The sequence below is a fragment of the Chiloscyllium punctatum genome, chromosome 36 (genome assembly GCF_047496795.1).
Source record: "Chiloscyllium punctatum isolate Juve2018m chromosome 36, sChiPun1.3, whole genome shotgun sequence".
NCBI lineage: Eukaryota > Metazoa > Chordata > Chondrichthyes > Orectolobiformes > Hemiscylliidae > Chiloscyllium > Chiloscyllium punctatum.
The window spans coordinates 15,361,414-15,388,299 of record NC_092774.1 but is presented as its reverse complement, the minus strand read 5'-3'; the positions used below and the strand labels follow the sequence as shown (position 1 = coordinate 15,388,299).

General features: G+C 48.4%; 1 protein-coding gene across 1 annotated transcript in view; it reads left to right on the top strand.

The window, feature by feature from the left end:
* The window catches only part of LOC140460747 (uncharacterized), a 175,083-nt gene that overhangs the window by 32,362 nt on the left and 115,835 nt on the right, over positions 1 to 26,886 (top strand). Inside the window, exons 1-3 of the mRNA XM_072555398.1 lie at positions 16,273 to 16,314; positions 19,010 to 19,808; positions 19,939 to 20,154. Coding sequence (XP_072411499.1) covers positions 19,419 to 19,808; positions 19,939 to 20,154 — 606 coding nt within the window. The 5' untranslated portion in view covers positions 16,273 to 16,314; positions 19,010 to 19,418. Of the gene's footprint in view, positions 16,315 to 19,009; positions 19,809 to 19,938; positions 20,155 to 26,886 lie in introns of the transcript that reaches the window.

Sequence of the window (26,886 nt, the reverse complement as noted above, 5' to 3'; positions counted from 1 at the left end):
GGAAGGCAATAAATTGGTTTTAAGACCACAACAGAACAGTTACTGTTAGACAGCACAGAAACGGACCCTTCAGTCCAACTAGTCCATGCTGACTATGTTCTCAAACTAAACTAGGGCCACGTGCCAGTGCTTGACCCATATCCCTGTGCACCGTGCCTCTTCATATACTTATCCAAATGTCTTTTAAACGTTGCATCTGAATGTGCATCCACCACTTCCTCTTTACATTCACTCCACACATGAACCGCTCTGTTTATAAACAAACTTTTCCTGATTCTGTCCACTCCTTGAATTCATTCCCTTTCCTTTCGGTTGCTGCAAGTCGTAAATTGAAGGCCAGAATGAAAAACATGGAAAAGGAGTTGGGAAGAGGGTACCCTACTCACAGATGGTTGACAGAGTAAAGAGGTTGCAGTCTGGAGCAAACTCAATCTTCATTCAGAGACAGAGCAGCAGCAGCTTCCGAAGCTCATGTTCCAACGTCTGCATTCAGACAATAGGAAGGCTCTGATTGGCAGGAGGACCAGTCACCTTCCAGTCCTCCAGGGCTCCTGACTGGCCTCTTTCACCACCCTATCTCCCAATGATGCAACTTTCAAAGAACTATGTACCTGATTTGGAGATGCTGGTGTTGGACTGGGGTGTATGAAGTTAAATTTCACACCACACCAGGTGATACTCCAACAGGCTCATTTGTAAGCACTAGCTTTTGGAGTACTGCTCCTTCATCAGGTGGCTGTGTCTTATGATCCTGTACCACAAACACCCCATGAAGAAGCTCGTGCTTCCAAATAAGCCAGTTGGACGATAACCTGGTGTTGAGTTTGAACTTTATCCACCCCAGTCCAACACGGGCACCTCCACATCATTTCCAATGAACCAAGCCCACCCTTCTCAGTGCTGCCAGGAAACGACAATGCTGATGACATTGCACTCCTGAAAACTTTACAATTTCTAACACTACTGGCTACTCATTCACTGCTGCAACCGAAACACAACATTGGAAACATAGTACAGGAGACTGTCAGAAATGGGCACAGCAGGTCAGGCAGCACCTGAGGAAGAGCTTTTACCCGAAATGTCGATTTTCCTGCTCCTCGGCCGCTGCCTGACCTTCTGTGCGTTGCCAGCACCACTCTAATCTTGACTCTGATCTCCAGTATCAGCAGTTCACTTTCGCCTGTAAGAAATGAGCAGTTTTAAAACAAAAACCTGTTGCAGTTTAAAGCTCTCATTGAGAGTCTGAGCTCAGCGTGAAGTTCAGGTAATCTTTATTGTGACCCAACTTTGTTACAGCTTCAGAATCTCCCAGCAGAAAGGTGTAGAAAAAGTAGCAATTTTTTAAAAACAGCTCAAGGTCAAAGTGCAACCCCTCACTTTCTTCATTATTGGTCACCACTGAGTAATTGCATCCTTGGTACAGCCTTAACCTGGAGGAAGTATTGCCTCACTCAGCAATTTCAACCTGTATCCAAGAAAGTTGGATGAGCAGCATAGAGTCAACCAGACTGCTGTGGGGCTGGAGTCACGTGTAGGCCAGACCGGGTAAAGGATGCAGCTGGGACGACTTGCTCTAATAACTGCTCAAGTCTTCCCTAAAAAAAAAAGAACTGAGTGAATCAGATGGGGGTTTTCTTCCACCCCCACCCCACCAACAATGGTTTCACATCAGATTCTGAACTCCAGATTTCTGACCAAATTCCAATTCCACCATCTGTCACAGTGGGAATCGAACTTGGGAGCCACTGGAACTGGGTTGATAGTCCAGTTAATAAAGGCACTCGGCCGTCGTTCTTTCAATCCCCCTGCAATACCACGTGATCCCGCTGGTGGGTCAGCAAGGAGGCGGCCTGGGTAAAGGCCTTCCTGCACTTGGGCCAGTTGAAAAGGCCTCTCCCCGGTGTGGATCCGCTGGTGGGTCTGGAGGTTGGAGGAATCGCTGAAGCTCTTCCCGCAGTCAGGGCAGGGGAACGGACTCTCCCCAGTGTGACTGCACCAATGAGTCTCCAGGGCAGATGGGAAACGGAAGCCTTTCCCACAGTCACCACACTTTCATGGTTTCTCCACGGGGCAGGATTCCTCAGGTTTCTCCATGGCTGAAGCTTCAGCCCACACAAATGCATGTGGAGCCTCTCTCCACCGTGAATTCCCCTTTCCAGACCGTATAGCTGTTACACGCTCCTCACTCAGTGCACTGCAATGGTAGGGTCTCTCATCCAGTCCCACTGATGCTGAAAATGTACTCAAACAGGAACCAAAAAGCTTTGCTCCTTCTCACAGAATCATAGTTGAAAATCTTTGTGGTCCCGATGGATTGAGTGACTGTCAGACATTGACGTCAAAGTGAGGACTACAGACACTGGACAGTCAGAGTCAGAGTCAGAACTTACAGCACTGGAAAAGCACAGCAGGTCAGGCAGCATCTGAGGAGCAGGAGAGTCAACGTTTCAGGCATAAGCCCTTCATCTGTTGATTTTGAAACTTCCGTCTTCAGACCCTCAAATGTAAAAAGAGATTACAAAATGTCATCGCTGTCAGTGCAGGGTAGAAATTCTGAACAAGGAATTCCACTGTCTGTGGAATATCCTTTCCTTTTGTTATTCCACAAAATTGAAAGCACTATCCCACTCTCCCTTCCCCTCTGTTCTCACTCTGCTCTGACTAATTCCCCTGAAGGTGCTGATTCAGGATCTTACAGGGGCTGAAAAGCAAAAACATCAAGACTGACATCTCTCTGAACTTTGGATAATTCCACCTGAAAGTTAATATCTTCCACAATATTGGGATACTGCTGAGAGGTGAGCAGGTCTGATTTTGGGAAGCAAAAAAAAAGAGTTTGTGCCAATCTCTTCCCTTCAGAGTGTGGAAGCAGGCCACCCGGCCCCACAAATCCACACCGACCCTCTGAAGGGTAACAGACCTACCCCAATTGCTCATCATTTACCCCCTGATTATTGCACCTGACCTGCACATCCCTGGGCACGGTCAATCCATCCTAACCTGGACAAAGTTAAAAATCACAACACCGGGTGAGTGTTCAACAGGTTTATTTGGAAGCACTTGCTTTCAGAGCGCTGATCCTTCATCAGGTGGTTCTGGAGAATAAGACCATAGACACAATTTATAGAAAAACATTGTAGTGTCCTGCCCTTGAAATGATATATTGAACAAACCGGGATTGTCAAGTCTTTCAGCTTTTAGACTGGGTTGCAGCTATCATTAACATGGAAATCCCAGACCTTCCTGCAAGGCACCTTATCAAGATAACTCGAAGTTTTATAGCAAAATGTGACATCTCAGCTCAGACAATGCATAGAAGGTGTGAGGTCAGAGTCTGTCTGTATCCTGATCTGGAGTCAGACTGGTTCTATTTCCAAAGTGGAATTTACAAAATATACATAGATTGACTGCCTGCAGATTGTGTACTTTTTGAACAAAATAGAATGTATCTGCAAATACAAATTCACCCCCATGGCCTTGTTATGTGCGTGTGTGCATGAGAGAGAGAGAAAAACTCTTTCTGTGCTGTATAGCTCTATGCCAATTTGATAACAGATGCTTTAGTCCTGTTGATGTAACTATTGTTGTAAATCAGAGCTGCATACTAACAGCTCGATGTAAGAGAGAAAGAATTCCTCAAGTAGGGCACCACACGAATCCTGGGAGCGCCCTATTTCTGGTTTACTTCCTAATGAATAAACATTAGGACACGAGCACCTATTTATTTCTAATGTTGTTTCATTTTTCCTGTTTGATTCCCTGCTGTGACTACACTGTGCCTGGATGGTTAACTGGCTGGGAGATTGTGGGTTGGGGCTTGATTGACTGAATGTTTGATTGTCCCAGAAGGTGTAAAAGTGGGGAGTGGGGAGTGGGGGGTGGGGGGTAGGGGGGTCCAAAGCTTCAACAGAAATCCAGCAGAGCTGAGAACAGACTGACATCCACATGCCTTTTAAATGTTGTAATTGTGCCAGTTTCCACCACCTCCTCTGGCAGTTTGTTCCATACATGCACCACCCTCTGAAAAGGTTGCCCCTCAGATCCCTTTTAAATCATTCCACTCTCACCTCAGACAAATGCCTTCTAGTCTTGGACTGCCCTACCCTGGGGAAAAGACCTTGGGGTTTCCCCTCTATCCATGGCCCTTACAAAGGTCTATAAGTTTACCCCTCAGCCTCTGATGATCCATGGAAATGTCCCTGGCCTATTCAGCCTCTCCCTATAGCTCAAATCTTTTCTGACACATTTCAAAGTTTCATAACATCTTTCCTGCAGCAGGGAGACCGGAACTGAATGCAGTATTCCAAAAGTGGTTTAACCAACATCCTGGACAGTCACAACATGACTTCCCAACTCATCTACTCAATGCTCTGACCAATCAAGGTCATCCTACCAAATGCCTCATTCACTATCCTGGCTACCTGAGAACTATGGAACCTGCACTCCAAGGACTCTTTGTTCTGCAACATTCCCCTTAACTGTGTCAATCCTGTCTGGATTGCTTGACCAAAATGCAACAACTCACATTTCTCAAAATTTCATTCCTTCTACCACTCTTTGGCCCATCCGATCAATTCTCTTTTCCCTCTCATTCCCAAGAAGCTGAAAATCTCCATCCCACACACCCTCCCTCCATTCTCACTTTGCTGACCCTCATCCTGAAGGGTCTGGTTCATGCTGATTACCAGGCCCACACTCGGGGGGGGGCATTCTAATTGAAACATACATAATCCTGGACAGAGTGGACATTGCGAAGATGTTTCCACTGGTGGGACTGACTCGGACCCAAGGGCCAGAGGGCACAGCCTTTTCGAACGAAGATAAGGAGAAACTCCTTCCGCCAGAGAGCGGTGAATCTGTGGAATCTATTTCCACAGCAGGCTGTGGAGGCCAGGTCACTGAGGATACTTAAAACGGAGACAGTTTTAAGTATGAAGAGAATCGAGGGTTATGGGGAGAATGGGGTTGAGAAACCGAGCAGCCACAATTGAATTGGGTGAACAGACCTGATGGGCTAAAGGGCCTCATTTCTGCTCCTATGTATTAGGGCCTCTTGCTGTCCTGGATATAGGGAGAGAGAGAGAGTTGGGAGCAGGACTAGGCCATTCGACCTTTCGAGTTTACACCAGTATTGAACAGTTCATAACTGAATATGAATATACCTACATCGAGGTGGATAGGCTGGGAGTTTTTCCACCGGAACACAGGAGGTTGAGAGGTGACCTTAAAGAGGTTCATTAAATCATGGGGAGGGTAGACGAGGTGAACCGCAGGTGTCCTTTCCCTAGGATGTGGTTTCAAGATTTGGGAGCAAGTGAGGAAGGTGAGTGGAGAAAGATTATCAAAAGACTTGAGTAGCACCTTTTTTTTTAAAAAGAGTAATTTGTGTGTGGAATCAATGTCCAGACACGGTGGTGGATGCAGGTACAGTAACAAGGTTTAAAAGACATTTGGATAAGTACATGAATAGGAAAGGTTCAGAGGGATGTGGGTGACACACAGGCAGGTGGGACTGGTTTAGTTTGTGCACACAGTCAGCATGGCCTTCCTCTATAAACATCCACTCCTTTCTTGTTCAAAAATCAGATTAACTCACCTTGAATTTATTTAGGAACAGAGATAAGCGATGTATCCTTTTCTGCCGACAGCGAGGAGCATGGACAATGTGTTGGTGACACCAGCGAGCAGGTGCGCTGTTGTTCACACCGAGGAGCAGACACAATATGCTCTGTGGCGATGCTGGTGTTATTGACAGATGTTAAGTGTTCAAATGCCAATGGGAGAAATAAAGGGTAGAGCCACAGTTCTTTTTCCCCAAGTGGGTCAACATTTTATAGCTTTTGCATTTTGTCTGGCTGCTCAACTTTTTTTTTAAAATGTCTTTTTGTCAGTGTAGGGGTGAGGTTCACAACTAGAGGGCATAGGTTTAGGGTGAGAGCAGAAAGATATTAAAAGGTACCAAAGGGGCAACTTTTCCATGCAGAGGGTGGTGCACGTATGGAATGAACTGCCAGAGGAAGTAGTGGAGGCCGGTATAATTACAGCCTTTAAAAGGTATCTGGATGGGTATATGAATAGGAAGGGTTTAGAGGGATATAGCGCTGGCAAAGGGGACTAGATTAATTCAGGATATCTGGATTTTCCTAACGGCCGCCCTCCCGCCGCTTCCTCGCTCGAGCGACTTCTCCTCCCAACCGCCTTCACCCCCGCGTGACGTCTGCACGTGGGGGATGGGCGGGGCCGGGGGAGGGATGGGCGGGGCCGGGGGAGGGATGGGCGGGACCGGGGGAGGGATGGGCGGGACCGGGGGAGGGATGGGCGGGACCGGGGGAGGGGTGGGCGGGACCGGGGGAGGGGTGGGCGGGGCCGGGGGAGGGGTGGGCGGGGCCGGGTGATCCTCACCGTCACCAAGTCACAGCCACCTCGCGCTCCAACTGTTCATTCACAAAAACAAACTCTCCTGTCTCACTCTGCAGCTGCGGGGGGCGGGGACACTGCCACGTTTCGAGGAGCCCTGTCTACATTGGGAAAGCTCACGGCTCAATTTAAACAGATATTCCGACATCGAACAGGACGGCGTCATATCTAAAGGGGCAAATCTGCATTTTAAAGGGACATGGACATTTTAACGGGTATTTCTGCAAATAAAGAGGTTTAAATGGACAAGATTATATTTCAAAGGGATGTGAGCACATTCAAAGGGATATCTTCATATGTAAAGTGACGCAGTTATATCTAAATGAATCTACATTTCAAAGAGACGTTGCCCTATTTATCAGTCGAGACAATAGGTGTGAATTCTGTCTGCGTCCCAATTGTTAGAAACAAACTTAATAAAATTTAGACGAGACCACCACAACTGGAAACAAGACAATTTATTACGAACTTGCAAGTAAGGGCTTCAAGTGCAGAAGCAAATGAGCAAATTAGAATCAGGTTAGTGTACAGTTATACCCTTTGAGCTGAGTGAGCTGATCTCTCTAGACTCCTAATGACCCAATCTCTCTTACTGTACCAGACCACTGCCCAGCTGCACTCCACCCTTATTACTTCCCCCTTCCCCAAGTTGGTAACCTTCCTCTCTGTCAGTGCTGAACTCACACTATTTTGTCAAGATCTGGTTTAACATTTTGTATCAATTCTGCTGGTACATTCCATCCTCCGACATTTCATTAACTTGTATCGTTTTGTATCGCTCAAGCATTTTGGTTATCTCAGCTTTTTTGCTGAAAGCACAATTTTTCCAAAAGGACTTTTTGCTATAGTAATTACACACCAAAGTTGGTGTTTAATTAACCACAATTATACACTGAAAAGTAAAGATACTCTTCTCTAAATACCTGCAGGGTGAATAGTTCTCTTGCTGTACCCCTTTTCTGTATGCTTTTTCTATATCTGCAAAAACAACACTTTACCCCATTTCTCACGATTCCCCCATTTCTTTTCTTTAACCATTTGTTGGTTTTGCAATCTTATTTTCTGCCCTCTTTTCACCCTGTGGTGTCGAGGTTCACAATCTAGTCATTTCTGTCCTTCTAAGTTTGTCTTTTTTTAAACTCTAGGAGTAATCTGTTACTCTCTCTTTCTTGCGCTTGTGCTATTGTCATCCTCCCAAAGACATTACCAGCTTAGTCATTATCCACTTTAACACATTAAACCCTATCAGTAAACCTACAATTATTAGTCGCACATAAATGCCTAAATTCACGAACCATTTTCCCCACTCGGTCAATCTCCAGTTACCCCATCCCCATCCTTCATCTTTTCGGAGTTCATCTCCAATTTGTCTTATATCGTTTATCTTTTTCTTTACTATTTCCACCTTATCTTCCACTATGGAAGAGGTGTCTGGGATGAAGGTGCAGCATTCTTTACCAATCAGAGCACAAGTTCCCCCTTTTTCGGCCAAAAGATAGTCTAAAGCCATTCGATTCTGTAAAGCTGTCGGTCTCGTGGCAATCATTTCAGTGGTTATGGCCGATATTTGGGATTGAGATTCCCCATCGTGCCGGTGTTATCATTAATTAAATTTTCAAGGGCAGCCGCCATTTCTGTATTTCCACCCCTGCCCTTGTAGTGCCGTAGTTTGGGAGCAGTGTCTACAGTAGACGGTCTCCTTCAGAGACCTCTCGGGTCTTACGTCTTATCCCCCCCCCCTCCTTTCTCAGGTTGGGCTCATGCTTTTCTATTCGGAGGTGAGGGACTATATAAGCGAGGGAACAGCAGCCACTCCAACCTTTCTGGTTTTGAGGAAGTGTTTCGTCAACTTCATAACGTGACACATTCGATCACACGAACATATTTTTCCCCGGGAATAAATGGATAGGCCTTCAGACCGCATCCCCAACACGTTCCGTTTAATATTCGGGGAGTGGTCGTGGCAGTGGCCTGATTGGTGTGGACACAAGATGATTTTCCTAGTTGGAAAGGTGCAGCATCATTCTGATGACAGAAACAGGTGGTATTCACTGCTCCTTTCGGTGGGGAAATTCGAAGACTGTCAATAGCGCCCTGATTTTTCGGGGCTGGCCTTGGGAACCATCCTGCAAAGTTATATTTGCTCCTTTCAGATCTCCACTTTGTATTATTTGAACCCACATCAAATTATTGTACATCGTATTTTTTTTTAGTGAGCGGTATTACTGAGGTGGGGATTCCAAGATTTGCTATGGTGTGGGACCTCTGCACAGACCCAACAGTCGGTAAGTCCCTCTTGTTTAGCATAATTCTGGCACAGCCTAGTGAAGTGATTTTTCCCACTTCCTTGAATAGTTAGTACTACTAACATTACAATACTATACCAGTATCTACCCATCTCTGAACTCTGCCCACCATCCTGTCTTAACATTTTAGATGTCACACAGCCCTTACAATCAATAACAATATATATATATATATATATATATCAGCAAACGTTAAAAGAGTCTTTTGTCTCAGTTCATTCTTACTTTCTTAACTTTCAGAGGGTTGTCTGTAGGATCAGCGTGCCACTCCTCCTTTGGGGCGTTCACAGGACCTTTAACGGGAGTGTGATGACTCCACCCTTCCTCAGCAGTCCGAATAGCTGTTTCACTAGTTAGGAGGGTTAGGAATGGTCCCTCCCAGCTCGGGTACAGTTTGGTCTCTTTCCAGGTCTTGATCAGGACCCAATCACCCGGTTGTATTCGATGTACTGTAAACTCGAGTGGCAGTGTCTGTACCAACAGGCCTTTATTCCTAAGAATAGACAAAGAAGAGCTGAGAGCCACTATATAGTTCGTTAAAAACTTATCATTGAACTCTGACCAGCCGTTAGGCAGTTTTTCAGCCTCGATAATGCTTCCCTCTATCCTGTCTACTACAGTATATTCATTGTGCTTTTTACCCTCAATCATCCGGGAGGACCCGTCAATAAACAACCGAGCTCTCGCATGCAACGGTACGTCTCTTAAGTTCATTCGCACTTTAGTCTGATATTCGGTAATATCAAGGCAGTCATGTTCTGGATTAACCGGGGTCACCCCCCCTCTCTCCGCCACAGAAATGCAGCTGGATTCAAGCAACTGTCTGTGACTAACACAAGGTCATCCTGTTCGATTAAGATTGTCTCATATTTCAAGATCCTGGAGTCTGTGGGCCATTGTCCTGCATTCTGATTTAAGAATTCTTTGCCTTTTACTCCAGAAACCTTGAGATCTTTGTTAGTTAATTTAACATCGCTAGGTCTAAAGCTTAGGGATGATCGTGCTGCTCCCGTATCCACTAAAAATACTGTTTCCTCTCCTTCAGGTGCCACCTTTAACTTTATCAAGGGTTCCCGGTGGGTCTCAGGAGGAGGGAACCCCTGACTCCCCTAATCTTCATCAAAAATCATCAATGATACCGCTTCTCTTTGTCGTCCTAACCTTGGACATTGTCTATCGTAATTTCTTCAACTGCTGCAACCATTATTTTAGCTTTTTGTTTTTGTTTCTCCTCTTCCCTTCTCACACACACTTTCTGTGCCTCATATAACAGATCTTCTATCTGTTTTTCACTCCAGCCTTCTAACATCTGTAACTTCTTTTGTACGTTCGGCCATGATTTAGTCAGAAATGATGGCAAATGATTTAGTGCCAAGTGATGGCAAATGTGGCTAGATTAATTTAGGATATCTGGTCAGCTCGGACAAGTTGGGCCAAAGGGTCTTTTTCCGTGCTGTATGAGTCTAATTGTCTTTGGTGAAAGCAGAAGTGTGGTTGTGAAGACTGGACTTTCAGAGCAGCTTTCAAAGATGTTTTGCCCTGACTGGGAGCAGAAGAGTTTGACTGAAGTGTGTCGGTGTTAATGCCTTGATGTCTCATTTTGCTTCCACCTTCCTGGGGACCTTAACCATTTTGTTCCACAAATAGCTGCATTGCAGGTTACCCCATGAATTGACACACTTATGTTTGCTTCTCAGAAACAGACCTGCTCACTGTCAACTGTATCCCAGTGTTGTGGGGTTATCCAAAATGCAGAGAGGTGTCAGTCTTGATGTTTCTGCTTTTCTGCCCCTTTAAGATCCTGAATCAGCACCTTCAGGGAATTAGAGTGGAGTGAGAACAGAGGGGGAGAGAAAGTGGGATGGTGCTTTCAATTTTGTGGAATAACAAAAGAAAAGAATATTCCGCAGAAAGTAGAATTCCTTGTTCAGAATTTCTACCCTGCACTGACAATGATGCCTTTTGTAATCCCTTTTTACAGCATATTTGAAAATCTGAAGACAGAAGTTTCAAAATCAACGGATGAAGGGCTTATGCCGGAAACATTGACTCTCCTGCTCCTCAGATGCTGCCTGACCTGCTGTGCTTTTCCAGCGCCACACTTTCTGACTCTGACTCTCCAGCGTCTGCAGTCCTCACTTTGACGTCAATGTCTGACAGTCACTCAATCCATCGGGACCGCAACGGTTTTTGACTGTGATTTCTGTGAGAAGGAGCAAAGCGTTTTGGTTCCTGTTTGAGTACGTTTTCAGCATCAGTGGGACTGGATGAGAGACTCTACTGTCGCAGCGCACTGAGTGTGGGGCCTGAAACAGTTATACAACCTGGGAAGGGGAATTCAGGGTGGGGAGGGGCTCTGCACACGTTTGTGTGTGGCTGAAGCTCCGGCCATGGAGAAACCAGAGGAATCCCGCTCCGTGGAGAAACCGTGGAAGTGTGGCAACTGCAAAAAAGGCTTCTGTTTCCCGTCTGCCCTGGAGACTCATCGGCGCAGCCACACTGGGGAAAGGCGATTCCCCTGCCCTGTCTGTGGGAAGGGCTTCAGCGATTCCACCAACCTCCACACCCAACAGCGGGTCCACACGGGGGAGAGGCCCTTCAGCTGCCACGAGTGTGGGAAGGCCTTTACCCAGGCCTCCAACCTCCAGACCCACTGGCGAGTCCACACGGGGGAGAGGCCCTTCAGCTGCCTCGAGTGCGGGAAGGACTTCAGCAATTCCTCCACCCTGCTGACCCACCAGCGGGTCCACACGGGGGAGAGGCCCTTCAGCTGCCCTGAGTGCGGGAAGGCCTTCACCAATTCTTCTAACCTGCTAAGCCACCAGCAGGTCCACATGGGGGAGAGGCTGTTCCCTTGCTCAGAGTGTGGGAAGGCCTTCAGGTATTCTTCTCACTTGCTGACCCACTGGCGGGTCCACACGGGGGAGAGGCCCTTCAGCTGCCCCGAGTGTGGGAAGGCCTTCAGGCATTCCACTAACCTGCTGACCCACCGGCGGGTCCACACGGGGGAGAGGCCGTTCCCGTGCAACGAGTGCGGGAAGGCCTTCAGCAATTCCTCTAACCTGCTGAGGCACCAGCGGGTCCACACGGGGGAGAGGCCCTTCAGCTGCCCCGAGTGCGGGAAGGCCTTCACCCGCTCCTCCTACCTGCGGAGCCACCAGCGAGTTCATGTACCATCGCAGGGCGATTGAAGGAATGACGGCCGAGTACCATTTATTGACTGGACTATCAACCCGGTTCCAGGGACTCCCGGGTTCGATTCCCACCGCAGCAGATGGGGGAATTGGAATTTGGTCAGAAATCTGGAGTTCAGAATCTAACGGTGAAACCATTGTCGGTGGAGTGGGGATGGAAGAAAACCCCCACCCTGATTCACTCCGTTCTTTTTTAGGGAAAGAAACTATCGTTGTGGGAGAGGATTCACTCAATCGTCCCAGCTGCATCCTTTACCCGGTCTGGCCTACACGTGACTCCAGACCCAATGCAGTATGATTGACTCTACACTGCCCATCCAACTTACTTGGAAACAGGATACGGGTTGAAAATGCTGAGTGAGGCAGTACTTTCTCCGGGTTAAGGCTGTACCAAGGATCCAATTACAAAGGGTCAACTGGGTGGTGAGCGATAATGAAGAAAGTGAGGGGTTGGAGGGGGTGTGTGCACTTTGACTGTGAGCTGTTTTTAAAACATTGCTACTATTTCTACGCCTTCCTGCTGGGAGATTCTGAAGCTGTAACAAAGTTGGGTCGCAATAAAGATTACCTGTACTTCACGCCGAGCTCAGACTCTCATTGAGAGCTTTGAATTGCATTTTGTTCTAAAACTGCTCATTTCTTACAGGTGAAAGTGAGAACTGCTGATGCTGGAGATCAGAGTCGAGCTTAGAGTGGTGCTGGCAACGCACAGAAGGTCAGGCAGCATCCAAGGAGCAGGACAGGATATTGGTGAGACCATGTGTAGAGTACTGAGTACACTTCTGGTCGCCCTATCGACGACCACAAGTTGTCGGGTGACCTTATTTCGATTTATAAAGTCATGGGGCGTGTAGGAAAGGTAAATATCACAGGGGGAAAAAATGATGCATCTCCCCTTTTTAACTTCTCTTGACATTTGGACACTTCAATCCTGTCAGTAACAGCCTCATCGCCAGAGAGCAGACTGCGCATGCTCCTCATTGCACGCAATGGCACACGCCTCGCGACTTTCTTTTGGTGGACCAATCAGGAGCGCTGGAGGACCGGAAGGTGACTGGTCCTCCTGCCAATCAGAGCCTTCCTATGGTCTGAATGCAGAAGCTGCTGCTCTGTCTCTGAATGGAGATTGAGTTTGTTCCAGACTCCCTTCTTACTTCTGCTAATCTAATCGTTTTACCACATCTGTCTGTGGCATGCAACCCCCCCCCCCATCGATAGGTGGGTCTTATTACTTTTGCTGATGTAAGACAGGATCTTATTTGGTTATCTTGTTCATACTAACTCCCTATGTGCGTGGTAAAAACAATGACTGCAGATGCTGGAAACCAGATTCTGGATTAGTGGTGCTGGAAGAGCACAGCAGTTCAGGCAGCATCCAAGTAGCTTCGAAATCGACGTTTCGGGCAAAAGCCCTTCATCCAGAATCTCTATGTGCGTGACCATTGCTACTGTCATGTCAATACATCTACTTCTACCAGTCGACCACCTCCCTTTTCAGTGAGTTATTTCTTGGAATATACCCTCATGATTCTGCCTTGCGATTTTCACAAGGGCCTCTCACAGTTACTGTACCTGCATCCAATGCATAAACCATTCTGAACAAAAGAAACCACTTCATCCACACAACATAAACATCCGCACTGTGTTCAAAAAACAGATGAACTCAATTTGAATATATTCAATGGGCCCTTAAATGCAGGAAGACATCCCCACTTCTAATCCCAGTTCATCTTCCAAATACACCACTTTGCCTTGCTGATTGCTTGCTGCATCTGTCTGAGGACTGGTGGAGAAGAACACTGAGGCCCCTTTGTACACCCATGCATCATTCCTGATGAAGGGCTCGGGCCTGAAATGTCAACTCTCCTCGTCTTCAGGTGCTGCCTGTCCTGGCTGTGCTTTTTCAGCCCCACACTTTTAGACTCTGATTCCAGCATCTGCAGGTCTCACTTTCTGTACATCGGACGGTGAGCGTTAAGCTTTATAAGGTGCATGGAGAGTCAATACCCAAGGGTCTTTTCCTCAGGGTAGGTGAGTGGGGAAAGGGACATGAGGGGCAACCTTTTCAAACACACGATGGTGCATGTATGGAACGAACTGCTAGAGGAAGTGGTGGAGGCTGGAACAGGTACAACATTTAAAACCCATTTTGATGGGTCCATGAATAGGAAGAGCTTAGAGGGCATTGGGCCATATGTGGGCAAATGAGACCAGGTTAATTTAGGATATTTGGTCAGCACGGTTGAATTGGGCTAGAGGGTCTGTTTCCGGGCTGTATTTGTCTTCTGTGAATGCAGAAGTGTGGTTGGACTTTCAGAGCAGCTTTCCAAAATGTTGTGCCCTTACTGGGAGCAAAAGAAGTTTCGTTTGTGAGACAGCAACCGAGTGAGTGAGTACATCTGAGAGTTTGGTGGCAAGTGGGAATTCATTGCACTGTGGGGATGAAGCCCTACCCTATCCAGTCATTTCTGCTGGTGGATGAGACCAGGCCTCAAGTTGAGGGGAGTAGATTTAGGACAGAGATGAGGAGGAACTGCTTTTCCCGGAGAGTAGTCAATCTGTGGAATTCTCTGCCCAAGAAAGCAGTGGAGGCATCTTTATTAAGTATATTCAAAACATAGTTGGATGGGCATTTGCATGGTATGGGACTTAAGGGTCGTCGGGACAATGCAGGGAGGAGGATCTCAGACGACGGATATATCAGCCATGATCATAATGAATGGTGGAGCAGGTTCGATGGGCCAACTCCTCCTTCTTTTACTATGAACCTATAACCCTGCATTTCCCATGGCTAACCCACCTAACCTTCACTTGCCTGGACATTATGGACAGCTCGTTGCACACACGCACCACCCTCTGTGTGAAAAAGTACAAATCGATGCCTTCCTCATCCCCCGTTTTACCTGTACTGATACCTTCAGGGATCTCTGAACTTGGACAGGAAGGACCCTTTGTTCCTCTGCACTCTGTAGGGATCTACTATTTATTGCTTACTTCCTTCCCTTATTAAATTTCCCAAACTGCCTGGAGATTAAATTCCACAGTTCTGCCCCATTTACGAGCTGATAGATATCAGAGTGTAGCCGGAGACCATCCTCCTCCCTATGAACAATCCCACCTTTCCAGCATTTACTCCTGGACAGAGGGGACAGCATTGTCTCCAGCTCAGCAGTGTGTTTGTTAGCTTATCAGCATGTCCAACTATATTAATCAAAAGTACCTCACGCTACCTACACAATAAACCATGATGTTAGTTCCCATTATTTCTTTAGTTGCACCTTTACAGTTTTTCCTACATTCTACTTAATGTTATTCTAATGTCACGGTTAGAGATTTAGTGTCAGCATTCCAGACCCTACTTAATATTTTCCTAATGTCATGATTAGATATTTATTATCAATAGTCTCAAGCAGACTGACTCTACTAATCATTAATTAGATATTTAATGTCATGTCCCAAATATTTATTGTCCCAATCCTGTCAATCATATTTAGCAGGTGAGGCTAACTTTACTGACTGTTATCTCATCTTGCCATAGTGACCTTTCAGCCTCAACCTTACTCTGCGAATTGGTGTAAGAGCTTTCCACTATCCTTTGCAACAAACTGACAGTGGTCTCCATGCTCTAACCCTTCCCATGCTTTCATGCTCTTTATTTTCCATACTATCTAAAAATAGACTCAGGGTTGTAGAGCACAGAAACAAACCCTTCGGTCCACACCGACCAGATGTCCTAAATTAATCTCGTGACCCATTTGACAGCATTTGCCCCCCACCCCTCTGAATCTTTCCTATTCATATCCGCATCCAGATGCATTTGAAATAATGTAATTGTACCAGCCTCCACCACTTCCTCTGGCAGCTCATTCCATGTACATACCTCATCCTCTGCGCGAAAAGATCGCCCCGAAGGACCCCCAGAAATCTTTCCCCTCTCACCCTAAACCTATGCCCTCCAGGTCTGGTCTTGGGGTCTTGCCCCCACAACAAGGGGAAAAAAAACATACAAAAATTGAGCAGCCAGACAAAATGCAAAAGGAATAAAATATCGAGCCATAAGGGAAAAATATTGTGTCTCTATCTGTTTTCCCTCATTGGTATTTGGACCCTTACAATCTGTCAGTAACACCATCATCCCCGGAGAGCAGACTGGGTAAAACACTGGGCATGCTCATCGCTGTACGCGAAAAAAACGGCGCGAGACCTTCTTTTGATTGACCAATAGGCAGCATTGGAGGACTGGAAGGAGACTGGTCCTCCTGCCAATCAGAGCCAGCCCATTGTCTGAATGCGGAAGTTGGACCATGAACTTCTCAAGATGCCAGTCCTGATCCTCTCTCTCTCTCTGAATAAAGATTGAGCTTTACCCAGACTGCAAATTCCTTCCTCTGTCTCAGGTCTGTGAGGACGGCACTCTCTTATCTCGCCCCCTTTTCCACTATTTTTTTAACCATTCTGTGATTCAATTGTTGACTTTCAGCAACTGAAAGGAAAGAGAGTGAATTCGGCGGGGACAGACTCCGGAAACGTTGATCCAGGTCTGTATCTCAATGAGCAAAATAGTGAGGCTGGAGAAGTCGATATATCAGGTGTAACCCTTCTTCAGGGCTGGGGCTGGGTGCAGAAACTGCAGATAAAAAGGGGGTGGTGGGGAAGTGGGGATAGGTCGAGACAGTTAGAGGGTACGACCTGCTTGGTCAGTGGGAGGAATGAATCTGGTTGGTGGCAGGGAGGAGGTCGGGGATGGGAATGGAGTCAGGGAAGGGAGGGGTGGGGGGCTTGAAATTGGAAAACTCAACGTTGAGTCCTTCGGGCTGCAGGCTGCCCGGATGATGAGGTGTTGTTCCTCCAATTTGCGGTTAGATTCGTTGTGGCAATGGAGGAGGCCAAAGATGGTCATGTCAGAAAGGGGGTGGGAAGGGAAATTGGAATGGGTGGTTACTGAGAGGTCTGGTCGCCCTCTGCAGACACAGCTGCGATGCTTGGCGAATCGTTCCCCAAGTTTGCACTCGCTCTCCGATATAGAGAAGACCACAAATTGGTAAACACATGGCAAATGCAGTACCACAATATGAAGTTAAAGCCTTGGCTGTGGAAAAAACGCAGAAAGGAGTTGTATTGTTTAACTGGAGATGTATTTGAATGTGGAGAAAGTGAGAACTGCAGATGCTGGAGATCAGAGTCAAAAAGTGGGGTTACTGGTAGAGCACAGTAGGTTAGGCAGCATCCGAGGAGCAGGGAGAAAGTGAGGACCGCAGATGCTGGAGATCAGAGCTTAAAAATGTGTTGCTGGAAAAGCGCAGCAGGTCAGGCAGCATCGAAGGAGAAGGAGAATCATTCCTGAAGAAGGGCTTATGCCCAAAAAGTCGATTCTCCTCCTTTGCTGCCTGACCTGCTGCGCTTTTCCAGCAACACATTTTTAAGCATCTGAGGAGCAGGAGAGTTGACGTTTTAGACACGAGCCTTTTATCAGGAATGATGTGTGGATGGACAAAGAGGCCTCAGCGTCCTTCTACACCAGTCACTGTCATTTGTCAAGACAGGTGTAGCAAACAATCAGCAAGGCAAGTGTATATTAGCAAGAGGAATTGAGTTTAAAAATGGGGATGTCTTCCTGCAGTTAGGGGGTCATTGTATATGTTCAAGGCTGAGTTCATCTGATTTTTGAGCAACACAGCGGTGGATTTTGTGGGGGAAGGCAAGAAAGTGGTTTTAAGGCCAGTTCCAAAGTCATACTGTACAGAAACAGACCCTTTAGTCCAACTAGTCACAGAGATATACAGCATAGAAACAGACCCTTCGGTTCAACCCGTTCATGCCAACCAGATATCCCAACCCAATCTAGTCCCACCTGCCAGTATTTGGCCCATATCCCTCCAAACCCTTCCTATTCATATACCTGTCCAGCTGTCTTTTTAAATGTTGCAATTGTACTAGCCTCCACCATTTCCTCTGGCAGCTCATTCCATACACGTAATACCCTCTGTGTGAAAACATTGCCCCTCAGATCTCCTTTGTATCTTTTCCCCTCACCCCAAACATATGCCCTCTAGTTTTGGACTTTTCCCCCCGACCCCCTTCCACAGATAAGGTTTTGTCTATTTATCCTATCCATGCCCTTCATGATTTTATAGGTTACTCCTTACCCTCCAATGCTCAGAGGAAACAGCCCTAGCCTCCCGATAGATCAAATCCCCCAACCCTGGCAACATCCTTGTAAATTTTTTCTGAACACTTTGAAGTTTCACAACATCTTACTGATAGTAAGGAAACCATAATTGCACACAATATTCCAAAAGTGGCCTAACCAATGTCCTGTACGGCTACAACATAACTTTCCAAATCCTATACTCAGAGGATTGGGAAAGTTTTCAGAACCTACAAAAGACAACCGGGAAAGAATGGAGGGACAAACCGAACCTTTGAGAGTCAGCTTGGAGGCATCAAGGTCTCAGGACAGGGGGTGGGGATGACCCCAGCTATGGGCCACATACCAGCAAATGGGACTAGATTGATTTAGGATATCTGGTCAGTACAGTCGTGTTGGACAGAAGGGTCTGTTTCTGTGCTATATATCTCCATGACTCTGGCTTTCTACTAACTTTTGCCATGTCAGTAGGTTCACTTTCTCTCTAATGTCGGTGTTAATGCCTTGATGTTCTCACTTTCCTCCCACCTTCCCGGGGATGTGAACCATTTTGTGTCTGGTCCTTCCTCAAGAAGCTGCATTGCAGGTTCACCCTGAACTGACACACTTTTTTTATTGCTTCCCAAAATCAGACCTGCTCACTCTCAGCAGGATCCCAGTGTTGTGAAAGATATTAGCTTTTCAGGTGGAGGTATCCAAAATTCAGAGAGATATCATATCATGTCTTGACATTTTTTTCTTTTCTGCCCCTGTAAGATCCTGAAGCAGCATCTTCAGGGGAATTAGTCAGAGCGGAGTGAGAACAGAGGGGGAGAGAGAGTGGGATGGTGCTTTCAATTTTGTGGAATAACAAAAGAAAAGAATATTCCACAGAAAGTAGAATTGCTTGTTCAGAATTTCTACCCTGCACTGGCAGTGATGAGCTTTGTAATCTATTCTGACAGAGTTTTTGAAGATTTGAAGAGGGAAGTTTCAAAATCAACGGATGAAGGGCTTATGCCCGAAACATTGACCCTCCTGCTCCTCGGCTGCTGCCTGACTTCCCTGTGCTTTTCCAGTGCCACACTTTTCGACTGACTCTCCAGCATCTCCGACCCTCACTTTGATGTCAATGTCTGACAGTCACTCAATCCACTGGGGCCAGCAAACATTTTCGACCGTGATTTCTGGGAGAGGGATCAAAGCTTTTTGGTTCCTGTCTGAGTATGTTTTCGGCATCAATGGGACTGGACGAGAGACCCCACTGTTGCAGCGCACTATGCGTGGAGACTGAAACAGTTATACGGCCTGGGAAGGGGACTTCACGGCAGGGAGGGGCTCTACACGTGTTTGTGTGCAGCTGAAGCTGTGGCGATGGAGAAGCCAGAGGAATCCCGCCCTGTGGAGAAACGATGGAAGTGTGGTGACTGTGGGAAAGGCTACCATTTCCCGTCTGCCCTGGAGACTCATCGGCGCAGTCACACCGGGGAGAAGCCATTCCTCTGCCCTGTCTGCGGAAAGGCCTTCAGACATTCCTCTAACCTGCAGGCCCACCAGCGGATCCACACGGGGGAGAGGCCCTTCCGCTGTCCCGAGTGCGGGAAGGCCTTCAGCGATTCCTCCCACCTGCTGACCCACCAGCGGGTCCACACGGGGGAGAGGCCCTTCAGCTGCCCTGAGTGCGGGAAGGGCTTCAGTACTTCCTGCAACCTGCTGACCCACCAGCGGGTCCACACGGGGGAAGAGGCCGTTCACCTGCTCTCTGTGCGGGAAGGCCTTCAGCAGTTCCTCCCACCTGCTGACCCACCAGCGTATCCACACGGGGGAGAGACCCTTCAGCTGCCCCAAGTGCGGGAAGGCCTTCAGCAGTTCCTCCAACCTGCTGACCCACCAGCGTATCCACACGGGGGAGAGACCCTTCAGCTGCCCCGAGTGTGGGAAGGCCTTTACCCAGGTCTCCTCCCTGATGACCCACCAGTGGGTCCACATGGGGGAGAGGCCGTTCACCTGCTCTCAGTGCGGGAAGGGCTTCACCTACTCCTCCAACCTGCTGACCCACCAACGCGTCCACACGGGGGAGAGACCCTTCAGCTGCCCCGAGTGTGGGAAGGCCTTCAGCACATCCTTCTCACTGCTGAGACACCAGCGGATCCACACCAGGGAGAGACCATTCACCTGCTCTCAGTGCGGGAAGGGCTTCACCCGCTCCTCCCACCTGCAGAGGCACCAGCGAGTTCACGTGCCATCGCAGGGGGATTGAAGGAGTGACGGCCGAGTGCCAATATCAGTTGGACTGTCGACCTGTTTCCGGGGACTCCCGGGTTCAAATCCCGCCACGACAGATGTCAGAATCGGTATTCGGTCAGAAATGTGGAGTTCGGAATCTAACGGTGAGACCGTTTCAGGGAGGGGGAGGTCGGGGGGGGGAGAAAGCCCCCATCTTATTTCCCCCTCTCCCTTGTTAGGGAAGGGAACCGCCATTGTGGGAAAGGATTCACTCAGTCGTTCCAGCTGCATCCTTTACCCGGTCTGGCCTACACCTGACTCCAGACCCACAACAGTCTCGTTGACTCGACACTGCCCCTTCCTGGCAAATGAGCAGGGAGACACTTACTTGGAGACGGAGTACGGGTTAAAATTGCTGAGTGAGGCAATACTTCCTCCAGGTTACGGATGTACCAAGGATCCAATTACAAAGGGACAACTTGGTGCTGGCCAATAGTGAAGACAGTGGGGGGGCGGGGGGTGGGACAGGGGAGGTGTGGTGTGTGCAGGCAGTCAATACATGTAATAGCTTGTAACTTTGACTTTGGAAACAGAACCAGTCTGACTCAAGATTGGGATGCAGGCAGACTCTGACCTCACACCTTTAATGCATTGTCTGAGCTGAGATGTGAGCTTTTGCTATCAAACCTTGTCACCTTCTCGAGATAACAACAAGAAGTTCTGGGATTCACATTGTAATGAGACCTGCAACCTATTTGAAAAGGTGGAAGACTTAACAATCCAGGTTTGTTGAATATACCATTTCAGTGGCAGGACGCTGGAATGTTTTGCTCTAAATTGTGTCTCAGGATCTTATCCCCCACAACCACCTGATGATGAGGCAGCACTCCAAAAGTTACTGCTTCCAAAGAAGCCTGTTGGACTACAACGTGGAGTTGTGTGATTCTAGAATCTGGTCTCCAGCATCTGCAGTCCTTGTTTTTACCTCGTTGATTTTAACCCTACTGCGAATCCTCTTGCAAGGATGCCTGCCTTGAAGAAGTTTCCCTCCTCTGTCTACAAGAATCTCAGGGAGTCCCTCTCCCACTGCAACTCCCAGGTCATTTCCTCTGCCCTGAGGCTCTTCAACCATGTCCTGAAACAGACTCGCTACCACAGCCCCATTCGCTTCCTCAGTGCCTGCCTCCGTAACCAACTCATCCCACATGGACTTCGGACCACCTTTAAACCAGCAGAGTTCGGATCCGAACAGGACAAACAGTACAGACTACAGATTCAAAAAACACCAGCAACGGTTCTCCTTCAAGATCCTCCGCTCCACGTTTGCAGCAATGCGCCGTCACCTAACCTCTCTCCAGTCAGCCCTGCCTCAGCTGAGGGCCACACTCTCTCAGAATTACAAAGGACCCCCTCTGTACTACATCCTCAGGAGAATTCATACTCTCAACAAACAGTATTTCAACTCCATCTTAAACATCAAAAACTGTAAGTACAACAAACATTTTATCCACCCACCTCCATCACCAGCGCTCCTCAAACATTCCAGAAGATTCCCCCGGCCTCTGAAATTACACGGACGCCATTAGCCATGCGGCTGGTGCAGCTGCCGCTCCCACGCTGATTGATGTCACTTCCGCCCCCATCATGGCTACTCCCACAGCCACTTCCGCCCCTCACAATTCCTCATGCATCACATGTGACATCATTTCTGCCCCTCACATCATCGCTGATGTCACACGCTCAGTGACTTCTGCCACCCCTACTGCCGTGGTCACCCCCACTTCCACCCCCACCAACGCCACTCACCTGCATTCTGCTGACATGCCCCCCACAGATCCCACTGTCGTCATTCCTGGCCTACAGAACCCTGAGGGGAACACCACCCCAGCTCATGACTCCACCCCCCATTCCCCCCCACCATCACACCCACTCCAGTTACCGGCTCCGCCCCCACTCCCAGCTCCACACCCACACCAGATCCCAGCTCCCAGCCATGCCGCGTTTTCACCATCCCCCCAGACCTCCCCCTCACTGAGGACGAACGATTAGTCCTCAGCAAAGGACTCATCTTCATCCCCCTCCGTCCACGCATCAATGAATTTAATACACGCCGTGATGTCGAACACTTCCTCCGCCTCCGAGCTTACTTTCACAATCTGGACTCCCGCCCACCTTCCGAGGACCCCTTCGCCCACCTCCAACACACTGCATCCACCTGGACACCCTGCGCTGGCCTATTACCTGCCCTCGACCTCTTCATTTCCAACTGCCGCCGGGACATTAACCGCCTCAACCTGTCTACCCCCCCCCCCCCACTCCAACCTCTCACCCTCACAACGCGCAGCCCTCCAATCCCTCTGCTCCAATCCCGACCTCACCATCAAGCCAGCGGATAAAGGGGGCGCAGTGGTAGTCTGGCGCACTGACCTCTACACCGCTGAAGCCAAACGCCAACTCGAAGACACCTTTTCCTACTGCCCCCTCGACCATGACCCAACCCCCCATCACCAACCCATCATCTCCCAGACCATACAAAACCTCATCACCTCAGGAGATCTCCCAACCACAGCTTCCAACCTCATAGTCCGGGAACCCTGCACTGCCTGGTTCAACCTCCTTCCCAAGATCCACAAGCCTGGCCACCCTGGATGACCCATTGTCTCAGCATGCTCCTGCCCCACTGAACTCATCTCTACCTACCTCAACACTGTCCTATCCCCCCAGTCCAGGACCTCCCCACATCTGTTCGAGACACCACCACGCCCTCCACCTCCTCCAAGACTTCCGTTTCCCCGGCCCCCAACACCTCATCTTCACCATGGATATCCAATCACTCTACACCTCCATCCGCAATGTCCAGGGCCTCCAAGCCCTCCGTTTTTTCCTCTCCAGACGTCCCCAACAGTACCCTTCCACCGACACACTCATTCGTTTGGCCGAACTGGTCCTCACCCTTAACAATTTCTCCTTCAAATCCTCCCACTTCCTCCAGACCAAAGGGGTAGCCCATGGGCACACGTATGGGCCCCAGCTATGCCTGTCTCTTTGTTAGCTATGTAGAACGGTTGATCTTCCGTAATTACACCGGCACCACTCCCCACCTCTTCTTCCGCTACATTGATGACTGCATTGGCGCCACCTCGTGCTCCCGCAAGGAGGTTGAGCAATTCAGCAACTTCACCAACACATTCCACCCTGACCTTAAAGTTAACTGGACCATCTCTGACACCTCCCTCCCATTCCTCGACCTCTCCATCTCCATTAATGATGACCGACTTGACACCGAATCATCTGCTGACATTTCCGCCACCTCCAAAAAGACCCCACCACCAGGGATATATTTCCCTCCCCACCCCTTTTCCGCCTTCCGTATCTACTTGGTTAGGTCCACGCCCCCCCACAACCCACCCTCCCATCCTGGCACCTTCCCCTGCCACCGCAGGAATTGCAAAACCTGCGCCCACACCTCCTCCCTCACCTCCATCCAAGGCCCCAAAGGAGCCCTCCACATCCATCAAAGTTTCACCTGCACATCCACCAATATCATTTTATTGTATCCTTTGCTCCCGATGCGGTCTTTGTGTGTGTGCACTTTGACCTTGAGCTGTTCAAAAAGCAACTGCTTTTTCTCTGCCTTTTTGCTGGGGGGATCTGAAGCTGTAACAAAGTTGGTTTGTAATAAAGGTTACCTGAACTTAACACCGGGCTCAGACTCTCATTGAAAGCTTTCAGCTCCGAGAGGTTTTTGTTTTAAAGCTGCTCATTTCTTTCAGCCTCCTGCACTAAGTTTAGAACATAGAACAATCCAGCGCTGGGGAACTCAAAACTAGGGGGGGGGGCATTTTTATTTAAACATAAGGAGAGAGATTTAAAAGGAACCGGAGGGGCAACATTTTGAAAGAGGGTGATTTGCATGTGGAATGGACTTGCTGAGGATGTGGTAGATGCAGGTACAGTGACAACATTGAAACAGCATTTGGCTGGATACATGAGTAGAAAGGTTTAGAGGGAGATGGGCCAAATGCAGGCAAATGGGACTGGTTTAGTTTGGAATCCCACCCGTGACGAGGCTGAAAGGGAGGGAACATTGCTGTAGGCCGCACGCTCCTGGGAGTGAAAGGCACGCATAACACTAGTTAGAGCAAGAACATAACCAATCATTGTTTTGGTCATGTGGTGGACGTGGACAGAGAAGGGAGCCGAATCGTTCCAAGGGGTACGGAGGGGGTGACCAGAGAGACTCTCAGCTGGAGACAGTCGTGTCTTGTCCGCAGACATGGATCGCATCTGGAATAAGGCCACAGGGATTAGCATAACCAGGAGAGGCCAGACTCGGCCATTAATTTGGCAAGGTTAGTCTTGCGTCTGGTTAAAACATTCAACAAGGCCGGCTGCCTGAGGATGATAAGCACCGTGCATTTGCCGACAAATACAAAGCTGGGAACAGAGTTTTCCGTTAATATTACATGCAAAGTGTGGTCCATTGTCCGAGCTAATGCACGCAGGTATACTGAAGGGGGGAATTATTTCCTTAAACAAAACCTTCACCACAGTCTCAGCAGTAGCGTTAGGAGGAGGGTAGGCTTCAATCCACTTCGAAAAGAAGCAATAAGCAAAACATATTTATAGCAACTCAACTCATTTCTCCAACTCAATGAAGTCCAGTTGAAGTGTCTCCAAGGGACCCTCCAGCAAGGGAGTTCTCGTAGAGATACTTGAACTAAGATGTGGGGGATCGCCTACTCACTGACCTGTTTGATCACGTACAACATCCTGATCGGGAAAGTAACTGACTGAGTATCGATGCGATCTGGAACGATCTGAGATTATCCTGGTGTCATCTGGTGCACCAGACCAAACGCTTTCAACGTGGAGTCACTTGAGCGATGGAGTGAGCTGCCAGAGGAAGTGGTAGGGGTGCTGGTACGATGACAAGTTAAAAGGCTCCTGGATGGGCATCTGAATATGAAGGGTTCAGATGGGTCAGGGCCAAGTGATGGCAAATGTGACTGGAGTCATAGAGATGAACAGCACAGAAACAGTGAAAGCAGAAGTGTGGTTGTGAAGGCTGGACTTTCAGAGCATGTTTTGCCCTGACTGGGAGCAGAAGAGTTTGACTGAAGTGTATTGGTGTTAATGCCTTGATGTTTTATTTTGCTCCCACCTTCTCGGGGTCATTAACCATTTTGTGTCTGGTCCTTCCTCAAGAAGCTGCATTGCAGGTTCACCCTGAATTGACACTTTTTTTATGCTTCCCAAAATCAGACTTGCTCACTCTCAGCAGCATCCCAGTGTTGTGAAAGATATTAACTTTCAGGTGGAGGTATCCAAAATTCAGAGAGATGTTAGTCTTGATGTTTTTGCTTTTCAGCATCTTCAGGAGAGTTAGTTAGAGTGGAGTGAGAACAGAGGGGAAAGGAGAGCGGGATGGTGCTTTTAATTTTGTGGAACAGCAAAAGAATATTCCACACAAAGTAGAATTGCTTGTTCTGAATTTCTACCCTGCACTGATAGTGATGACTTTTGTAATCTGTTTTTATCAGTGTATTTGAAGATCTGAAGACGGAAGCTTCAAAATCAACAGATGAAGGCCTTACGCCCGAAACATTGACTCTCCTCCGATTCGGATGCTGCCTGACCTGCTGTGCTTTTCCAGTACCACACATTTTGACACTGACTCTCCAGCGTCTGCAGACCTCACTTTAACGTCAATGTCTGACAGTCGCTCAATCCATCGGGACCGGAAACAATTTTCAACTGAGTCTGAGAGAAGGAGCAAAGTGTTTTGGTTCCTGTTTGAGGATGTTTTCAGCATCAGTGGGACTGGATGAGAGACCCTACTGTTGCAGGGCACTGAGTGTGGAGCCTGAAACATTTATACAGCCTGGGAAGGGGAATTCAGTGTGGGGAGGGGCTCCTCACACGTTTGTGTGTAACTGAAGGTTCGGCCATGGAGTAACCCGAGGAATCCCACCCCATGGAGAAATGGTGGAAGTGTGGCGACTGCAGGAAAAGCTTCCGTGTCCCCTCTGTCCTGGAGACTCATCGGCGCAGCCACACCAGGGAGCGCCCGTTCTCCTGTCCCGTCTGCGGGAAGGGCTTCAGCACTTCCTCCACCCTGCTAACCCACCAGCGGATCCACACTGGGGAGACACCCTTCAGCTGGCCAGTGTGCAGGAAGGCCTTCAATGATTCCTCCACCCTGCTGAGGCACCAGTGGGTCCACACGGGGGAAGAGGCCCTTCAGCTGCCCCAAGTGCAGGTAGAGATTTACCCAGGCCTCCAACCTGCTGACTCACCAGCAGATCCACACAGGAGAGAGGCCCTTCAGCTGCCCAGAGTGCGGGAAGGCTTTCACCAGCTCTACCAACCTCCGGAGACACCAGGGAGTTCATGTACCATCGCAGGTGGATTGAAGGCGCGATGGCTGAGTGCCATTATCGACTGGACTATCAACCCAGTTCCAGGGGCTCCCGGGTTTGAATCCCGCTGCGGCAGATGGTGCGATACAGGGTATGAGTTGAAATTGCCGAGTGAGGCAATACTTCCTCCAGGTTAAGGCTGTACCAAGGATCCAATTACAAAGGGACAACTTGGTGGTGACCAATAGTATAGA